Source organism: Empidonax traillii, unplaced genomic scaffold (assembly GCF_003031625.1).
Source record: "Empidonax traillii isolate 1590-97213 ecotype Southwest subspecies unplaced genomic scaffold, ASM303162v1 scaffold1:size7828297, whole genome shotgun sequence".
Taxonomy (NCBI): Eukaryota; Metazoa; Chordata; class Aves; order Passeriformes; family Tyrannidae; genus Empidonax; species Empidonax traillii.
The window spans coordinates 5,658,027-5,668,214 of NW_020955194.1; the positions used below are offsets into that span (position 1 = coordinate 5,658,027).

General features: G+C 34.7%; 1 protein-coding gene across 10 annotated transcripts in view; it reads left to right on the forward strand.

Annotated features, from left to right (window-relative positions):
* The window catches only part of DMD (dystrophin), a 996,724-nt gene that overhangs the window by 643,746 nt on the left and 342,790 nt on the right, over nucleotides 1-10,188 (forward strand). For all 10 annotated transcript variants that reach the window (XM_027888128.1, XM_027889056.1, XM_027888040.1 and 7 more), the window contains 2 exons: nucleotides 2,727-2,828; nucleotides 7,384-7,492. In XM_027888128.1, coding sequence (XP_027743929.1) covers nucleotides 2,727-2,828; nucleotides 7,384-7,492 — 211 coding nt within the window. The remainder of the gene's footprint in view (nucleotides 1-2,726; nucleotides 2,829-7,383; nucleotides 7,493-10,188) is intronic.

Sequence of the window (10,188 nt, forward strand, 5' to 3'; positions counted from 1 at the left end):
TTGGATAAACTTGCACAATGCATTTTGGTTTAGGTCAAGGCCATTGAGTTTGAAAGATCAGATTACAAAAGATTAGTTCATATAGCTCCAGAAAATTGTAGAGCAGAAGGAATTTGTGATTTAACAACTAACATTGCTGTTACCTAGCTATGGAAATTTTTGCCTTTATTCTGTTCATAAAGAACAAATAACTTTGGAATCTCTAAAGAATACATCTAAAATGTTTATATAATATGTAAAAATGGAATATCTCAGTTTTAATGTGTTGTGTATACTGGTATTAGCATAAATAATGACACATTAAAATAATGACAACAACGATGACAAGGATTGTTCAGTGTTTTCTACTTTTTTTGCAGAATGGGGAGTCACATGGTACCATCATTTTGCACTTTTTCTTTTTCTCTTAATTTTAAAGGAGAAATTAGCCTATTTATGTGTGTGCATACGATAAATCATGATTCACATTTCAATGTAGAAGGTAGAGTACAAATAAATACTGAGCAGACAAATTGTGTTACAGCTACAGGACTTGAGTAGTAATCCCTGTTGTGAACAGTCCTTTGGATTACTCTGAAGTGCCCATTCTAGCCGAGTTCTTCTCAGTTTGAATTTTCAATTCCTTGTGGTGGAACCTGACCATTAATGGCTGTTATTACAAACCCAGCTGTCTGCCAGGAGTTTTAAATCAATAAAAGCATAGTTGCAATATGCTTTTGGTATATAAAAGTATGCAGAACACCCAGCCTGTTCAAGTACATGGCAAAGCTTTAGAGACCCTCCTGAAAGGCCTAGACTTAAAACTACTACAACCAATAATGTAGGCACACCCATCATGTTCTTGATATTCTTGAACTTTGCAGGGTGTTGTAATGTACTTTTTCTGCTACAGATTTTGTTATGATACTTAATGCTCTTATAAAATGAGTATGTGAGATGCGTAGAATTACAAAACAGAAAACATAGACCTAATACTGCAGATGACTTCATTTAAAAACAAAGAAAAAACCAACAAAACAGCAACTAAATAAACAAATATTAAGATTCCTATCTTTCATCAAGATAGCCAGAAAATTACTTCTTCATTAACTCTCCTTGATTATTATTTTTTTCTTTATATACTGAGAAGTCAGTCAAAAGCTAACCTAGTATGGAAACAGAAACAAAATAATACTTTAACGAGGAGTTGATCAACAGGTTAATAAACTCCCACCTCTCTGCCCCCCAATATCCCAGTTTTGCTGTGCATTGCTTTTCAGTGCTTATTCTCTATGAATCCTTACAGTTATATCTCATTAATATTGAAATGCGGAATTAAACACAATTAAATTCAAACATATTTCAAATATCATTGCAAGACATCAGATAAGCTTTCATTCAGTTCATTTGCTGTTGATAAATAGTATTTGAAAAGAAAATTGAAAGATGATATGGAATTTATTGACTCTTTATTTTTACTGATTGTCCTTAAAGTTTTGCAAGTAGCATTTCAGGCATCAGTATAGGCACAATTTATATGTTGAGCTGAAACACAGGAGCAAAATGGCCCCTTTTTGAGACTTAAACTGACATAGATTTCAACAAGTTTATTGCAGTAAAAAGAACAGCAGACTTCCACCAATAAAATAATGTGTTGGCTCAGATAGTGACATACCTGACACACAATCTTGTCTGCTGTCACATTAACAATAACTGAGATTGTGGGCAGAAAATTAAGTTGGAGAGTCAATGGACAGTCAGCAGTATTGTTTAGGACAAGGAAGTGAAGCTATAAAGTAGATGGGTGAAGAATGAAGAGATAAAACCAAAAAAATCCCAACCAAAAATTTTGATGAAGCAGATTTTTTTTTCCTTTTATTACTAGCAAAATGAAATAAATTTAATCTTAAAAGTCTTGGTGTAGTTTATATTTTCTTTTGCAATTATTAGTGGATTTGGGGTTTAGTTGGTTGTTTGGCTGGTTTTTTGTGAGTTTTGTGGGTTTTTTTCCTTTCAATTACCTATATGAAGTGCTTCACCCTTTATTTATTTGATCTGCCTGAAATGAAGCCTCAGTATGTTGGAAAGGATTCCTTGGAGTTTACTTTTGTTAGGATATGAGTTACACCTTTCCAGATTAAAAAATTTTTAGAGAATAACCTGTTGTTAATTCAGGAGGGTGTTGTTGCTAATGGAAGGTGCCTTCTCTTACCTTCAGGAATTGTGACTACTATTGTGGTTTTCTTTTTAATTCATTTCTGTAAGGCTTTTTCTACACAAGTACTAGTTTACTACTCATAACAGTAATTTTCTTTTAACATTTTTAATCTTCGTAAATTCGGTATCATTGTCACATCTCATTATACCATTTTAATGCCACGTGCTGTATGAACAAATTGTTAACCAGTGCACTTTTTATCTACTGGTGATGTAAAACAGACAAAAGGACAGAGCTGCTTAAATGAGGTTTCTCATGCCTGTCTTTCCTACTATGAATTTGTTAGCTTTTTAATCATTTTATTGGAACCTTCAGGATGAAGTGACCTACCACTGTTCATTTTGTTAGCATTACCCTCTTTGCTTTTGTTTTCTTTGGTGATCCACTTTGTCTTTAGCTGCTTCACACACCAGTTGTGAGCAGAAACTACTCCACTGGTGTTTCACAGCATCCCATGGAGCTGTAGGACTATTCAGTCTTACTGCCTATGCTATGGTTAATCTGGACTGCATGTGTTTTTATTTTTCAGGAAACTGAAGCAGCAGTGCAGGCTAAACAGCCGAATGTGGAAGAGGTTTTGTCTAAAGGGTGTCATTTATATAAGGAAAAACCAGCTACTCATCCAGTAAAGGTAATGAAGCAACCTATAGCAATATCCATTACTGTGTAATGGGTTATGCTTCCCCTGTTGTACACTTGTCCTTGATGTGCTCTGTTTAAAATCAATGAAAGAACCTGGCAAACGGCATTTGTTCTGTTCTGTGATGGCATAGCCAGGGAAAATGTAATGTTCCCAGCTAGAATTTTTTTGTGTGTGTATTGTGACAGGAATATTGTTTTTGATGTTAAGGTTGCTCTACTCATTCAAGGGTAATTCACTCTGAAAGCAAATGTAATTTTTGGTGCCTAATTAAAGGCAACATATAACATGCTTTTAAACTCCTTTATTTTAAATTTCAGCTTCAAAAATTTTGTCAAATTAAAGAAAAAATAAGCAAATTTACTAGAAAAGTTAAGACTTGAGATAAAAAGGATACTTTGCTTTATTTTTTTTTTTCAGTTTGAAGGAAAGAACACATAGCAACATAGAATTTTCCCACTTTATTTCTTTCCCAAAATTTATCTAGAATGACTGACTTGATTCTGTTTTGGAGCAGAGGACATACTTTTTAGGAAGGCTATGCCTCCCAACACTTCTCTTTTAGAAAAATGTACTGTAAAATCGTTTTCTTCAAGATAGAAGTTAGTTATAAGAAAGTATTTTACACTCTGTTTCCTAAAGGCTACATGGACATTCACTGAGGCTAGAGTGTCATTTTTTATTTATTGTCATTGGAATCTTGAAGCAGAAAGTCATCACCAAACATTCTTCCATGTCTGGTTCTGCTACTTTTGAAGCAGGAGACTAAACTAGTAAGGTCACTACCATACCAACCAGACTTTGATCTGGTTTCTAGTTTTATAACTTCTAATGGAGTAGGTCTGAACATGATAATACATGTGAACATGTATATAATGTAATAGTGGCTTGTTGATTTCACTAAGTATCTACTGCAATTGCTTCTGACTAAGCAGAGGTAGCAAACTTTGACTTTAAAGCTTTTTCAAACATAGATTACTCAATAACCTCAATTTACAGAAAAAGGTTTCTTCACAAAGTTAGGATGTCTATAGGTGATCTCTGCAGTGAATTTCTTGTTTTTCCATCCATATTTAGTCACTATAGTTGAAGTAGTATTTTCCTACTTTTACAAAACTTCCTTTGAACTACTTATCCCACCAGCAGATCTCCATTCACAGGAACACAAATGAACTTATATCCACTTTAGAAATTAATACATGTTTAAGAATTATTTGATTCCTCTTCTTTCTTAAACAGAAATCCTTAAGAGTTATTTTCCTCTTTGGTATCTGTGCATTTTCAACGATCAGTTCTCCTAAACAGGGGTAAAGTGCTAGAAGAGGTAAACTGAAGGTGACTTGAGTGGGCAGAAGCAAAGCTTTTAGCTCTGTGTTGGGTGTTTTCCTTAGCAAGGTTGCAAAGTTAAGACCTCAGAATTTTAAAAAAATCTTCAATTAAATCTTCTCAGGTGCCCCTAGTCGAGGCTGAACCATGCCTAATTTAGTGCAGGATACAGACAACACTCCCAGTGCAAGCAGCAATTCAACACTTACACTCATAGTCCTTGTTTAGTGCATGGCACAGAAAAAAAAAAAAAAAAAAAAGATAAAATTACGTGGTCTTTTTAAAAGCATTAATTACTTGCATAGCATTGCTTAACAACTTTGTGGATTATTTAGGCAATAATTTTTTTTGATGCAAATTTTTCTTAGCTTCTTTTTTTCCTCCCTTATTTCCTTAACTTACGACAAATCATCACATTCTTTTCAATAAATGAAGTAGAGGTCCTATTGACTTATTCTCACTGCAAGCCTTTCCTGTGCTCAAAAGCAGTATGTGCCAGAAAATTAAAGATATCAATGCAATTATGTGCATTTTATCTGAAATAATGTTCATAGTTAATGTTATTCTGGCATTTCCTAATGTTTAGCTGCTTATCTTTGCAACCTTTTAATATATTTTCATTGTAATGTTTTGAATGTAAATTAAATCCCATGGATTTATATTGACACAATCTTATCTCATAGTTATGTCACTGAAATAAGTGTATTTTCACACCTACACTAAGCATACTAAAATAGAATTTCACAATGCAAGTCTGTAAAAACATTTTTGTTGGCAAATGAAATCCTGGTATATGCTGATTCAAGAGGCAACAATGGGATGAGATGTGTGATCCTTTAAGCACTAGCACTTTAATAATCAGACCTATTCACTTTTATAAAATGGATTTTGTGCTTTTGAAATGCATTTCTGTAAAGCTTTTGAAGGTGAGGGAGAGAGAGGTTACTGCTGGTGTCAGTGGCAATAGAAAGAATGTAAGCCCCAATCTCATGATTAACTGCACTTATTCAGAGCAGTTTTTTCAGGAAAGGATTTCTGTGGCAGTGGAAGAGCTGTGGTTCCCTTGCCACAGCACTCAGTTTGTCTTTTCCTCTCATGCGTGAGAAGTAGTGAGGAACTCATTTTCATTGTCCTCAGTCTTACATTTAAAAGACTGCATCATTTCTTTCTCCAAATATTCATATCTATATTTAGACTGTCAGTGAAATTGGTTCATGTATGAATGTTAACCTCACTTAAATTGCACCAGTGATGACATTTAAATAAATTCTGTAACATTTGTCCTCAATGCAACATATTTTGATGCTCATGCTTGTCACCAAAGCTCGAGAGTTGCAATTACATGAAAATTGTTATGTTCAAAGAAGTTAACATTTTAATGCATGCATGCTAATTTATGCCAGATGAAAGATCAAACTATAATTTTGATAGAAGAGTTTAGAACTGGCTGCTCTCTTATCAGTGGTGCAGATGTTGCCTCAGACTCTAATGTCTGTGATTGGGCATGTTTTGTATTTTGTCATTGCTGGAAAGAAAGGTCTGGCTCATATACCTGTGAATGGTAAGGCATTACTCCTAATGAAGACCAGTATTATAAACATTACATCCAAATCTCCTTCCTGAGTTACTGTGACTGTATTGTAAAATCAACCAGACTTTGATAGTGTAATCTCTCCAGTTTTTGCTTTTAAAACACTCTGTGCAACTACTGAATTAATAGATATTGGAGCAATACTTCACATTTTCACTCTGGAAGTAGGTTTCTTGGGCTACAGCAACAGGGGGAAAAAAAACAGGGGGAAAAAAAAAAGCAGGGAGAAAAAAAAAAAAAAAAACAAACTTTAAAATCTGCCATAAATGTGTCCAAAGTGTGCATTTCTGTGTGACTGTAATCCATACAGATATAAAACATATCTATGATTTTGAGTTGTCATACAAGTTATGTTTATCCCACATGCCCAATTGTTCGTTCTGCCTAGTCCTCATAGTCTATTATCAAGGAGAATCTCTGATATACATGACTTATTATTTTTTTTAGTAGAGATTTTAAACTGCTTCTAAAGGTAAAAATTTGGTGTATTCCCTAATGCAGGATTGTATCCTTTCTCTCTTGCCCTATCAAAAACCATTTAATCAAAAATCTGTCCAGAGTTTATACCAGATAATATTCTGGCCTCCATTGCTGTCGGATAGAAAATAACTTTACAGATTTAGAGTACTTATGGCAAAGCTTAAGGCAAATTCTAGAAACAGTCCCCTGACACACCAGAATATAAAACTGTGTTATCTCAGAATCTGTGTATGTCTACACACATCAATCTAATGAACTTTGTTCTCTATCCCTCTCCTACTGAACCTTGACGTCTTAGACTCTAGGTAATTAAAATACCTTTCTTAATAGACATCCAGTTTCCATCACAGCTGGATTGTGATTTATACTAAATAGCTAGCTGTGGATTGGAACCATAGAATACTAACAGCATTTCTGAGTGGCACTAGTACTCTTTGTTGCTTTTCTTAGCAGACAGTCAGGGAGAAGCTTAAAAAGGAAATGCAGCCTTCATTTTAAGAGTTTAGAGATGTCAGCATAGAATTAGCAATGCTTCATCCTTCTTTACAGTCCTTAAAGCCAGGGAAAAAAGAGAGGTAGAAAGAACATTTTCAAACCTAAATGCTTCTCAGGGTTATCTGAGGACTGATGTTATTCACAGTTTAAACTTTCACACAGGTTTTGTTTAAAAGGAACAGTTTAGCCATTACTGATCAGGATTGTGTGCCCACACACTGAAGTTTGTGACTCCCTGAAGAGTCCTAAAACTGTCTTTGTCATTTTTTTTTCTTTTTTTTTAATAGGTGGAAGAATGAATTCTGCATTTGATGTTACAAATGAAGAGGTTATATTGATAAGCTTTTTGAAATTCATAATTCACCTTTCTGTTTTAACTAAAAAAAAATTAGCATCTCAGGTTACAGTTATTAAAAAACAGAGTTCTCTACAGTATGTTAAAGAAGATGTCATCCTGTTTTCCTTACAAAGGTGTAATTTATTTACATTACAGGGCCAGGTTGGATGGGACCCTGAGCACCCTTATCTAGTGGGTGTCATCCCTGCCCATGGTGGGAGGGGAGATGATCTTTAAGATCCCTTCTAACCCAAATCATTCTATGACACATTAATTTATGTATTATAAATTTAATATATTGTTATGTTCTATTCTAGAAAAAATTAGAAGACTTGAATGCTGACTGGAAGGCAATACACCACTTAATTCAACAACTAAAGGAAAAGCCAGCATTGTCAGCATTTGGCCAATTCTCTCCAGGTGTCTGTAAGTGCTTCAGTATCTATATATTTTTTAATTAATTACAAGTCACAGAGTTAAAATGAAAATGACTGGAGACTGTCTAAATTAATTCTGCATCCTTCAAGTGCTACTATGCCATTCAACTTTTTTTTTATTATTACCTTTCTATTTTGTGCAATGTATCCCAGAAGACAAATTAGATTATTATTTGATGTCAAGGTTGCAGCATGCTTTTCAAATTATTGCTGTTTCAAAGTCATGTTTCTTTATGGGATTTTGACTTTCTACATATATTAATGGAGGAAATACTGCAAAGGGAGACAAATTATTTAAATTAAAATATAATAATGCTATAGGTCAAGTGTCTAAATTGGTCACAGAATGAAATTCTGAAACTACTACTATTGATAGGGCAATAAAGTGAGACTGTTTCAAGACAAAGATTGTGTATTCATAGAAAAAGTCATACAACAACATGGTAGGAATAACTCTGCAGTTAAATATAAAGTCTATAATATATATCTCTGTGTGTCTTGCATTCATGAATACACAACAAGACACCTGATCTCCATTTCATTTAAATTATTTGGTCAAATTTATATTAGATATTTCTCAGATCTCTTTGCACCTGCTTGTTCCCTACAAGGATTACAAACTAACTTTTTTCTCCTTGATAAATGAATTTTATTTCCCACTGCTTTCCTTTAAAATGTTGCGATTAAGCATGGGTGGAAAAAAATACATAACGGAAGCATGGGGTTCAGTCTGAGTTTCTCAAGTCTCTGAGATTCTCTGCTTGATATTGAACTATCTCAGTTGCTTGGATGAAGAATATTACTCACTTATACAATTCATAATCCTGCTCATCATCTGTGGGAGCAGAAAGAAATGTCCCCACTCCCACCCCTGTAAGATTGAAACTCAGGCTATGATACAGATACAGTAATGACTTGGAATTTGATTACATGTAGGATGTTTATCCCTCTTGCTTTCGACATGTTTTAGTGGATAACATTCAAGAAAAGCTGAAATTGCAGAATTCTCTACCTTCTACTATTGACTCTCTGGGACAGCAAAGCAGAAAAAGCTTTTTTTTTTTTTTTTTTTTTCAGAGAAGTATTATTGCACAAGATACCACTAATATTTTTTCAAACTTGTAGGGCAACAGTATCTTGCTTTACAGGATTTTGTTCTAAGGCATTCTGAAGAAATTCATGTAATGATAAGGAGGGATTGAAGGAGATGCATAATCAGTTTTTGTTGTGCTGGGTCGCTAAACTTGCTGTGTCAGTTTTGTGTGTGATCAGGTTATGTCAAATTCCAGAGGCAAAGAGTGTTGGTGAGCTGTATATCTACCGTTACAAAAGGAATTATAATGATGGAACGAGAGCAAGAACACAGAGTTAATAAAATATTATTTTATTAACTCATCTTTAGCTGAAGAATTGCAAAATTACTCATTTACCTTAGTGCAAGATGTAGGCTCTGACTGCTAACATTTCTGAGACTCAGCAGATGGAATTATACATGCAGAAAATTAAAGCACTGGTTTCCTGTAAAGGATTAAGGAGGAAGTAAGATTGATTTCCTTTCTGTTGTCAAGAGCACTTAAAATTTGAACCTGTGCTTGTAACAGTAATTCAAAATTTTTCTTTATTTGAGTCAGTTTACTGTGATATTAGCATCACAGAATTGTAGAATTCAGAAGGGACCTGGGGAGACACCTATTCCTCCTGCTCAAAGCACAGTCAGTTAGTACAGGTTGCTCAGGGTCATGTCCAGTCACGTTTTAGTAATATCAAGGATGGAGACTCCATAATCTCTCTGGGCAACTTGTTCTGTTGTTGAGCAATTCTGATAGTAGAAGAAAAAAAAAATGTTTCTTCTTTTATTTAAATAGAATTTCTAGTATTTCAATTTTTGCATGGTGCCTCTCATCCCATCACTGGGCTTCCCTAAAAAGAGTCTGGCTCTGTCTTCTTTACTCCACCAATCAGTTATTAAAACACATGAATATTATCCCCCTGAGCTTTTTCTTCTCCAGGCTGAGACAGCAGGTTTCCACCAAGATAGGAAGTGATATCTGTTACTGAGGTATTTTTGTATTTCATTTAAAAAAATGGGAAGTGGGGAGGGAAGAAATTGAATGTCATGGGTCTTGTCATGCTGTGCTGTAAGTTCTGCAGTTATTTTAACCACTTATGTGATAGACGTTTTTATGGACTTATTTATTCTCTTCTGCTGATTCTTGTGAGCAATGCTTTGATGTGCACAGAGACCCAAACTGGCTGTGGGAGAGCAAGCTTTAACCAAGCCTCCCTAAAGCTAAACAATCTCATTAAAGGTCATCTTTAAAGAAAGATGCACAAAATTATTTTTGAAGGATTCTGTGAAGCAATGGCAGTATTTCCTGTTGGTAATTATTCACTTCCTGATCCTGTGGAGACTTTTAGGGACATCAGAATTTAATAACGTTGACAGCTGTGTTTGAGACCAGGGAATGAAGATCATAGAATCATAGAATCATAGAGTAGACTGGGTTGGAAAAGACCTCCAAGATCATCAAGTCCAACCCCTGATCCAACTCCAATTACTATATCATGGCACTAAGGGCCACATCCAATCTCTGCTTAAAAACCTCCAGGGATGGTGAATCCACCACCTCTCTGGGTAGGCTGTTCCAATGCTTGATTACCCTCTCTGTAAAGAATTTCTTCCTA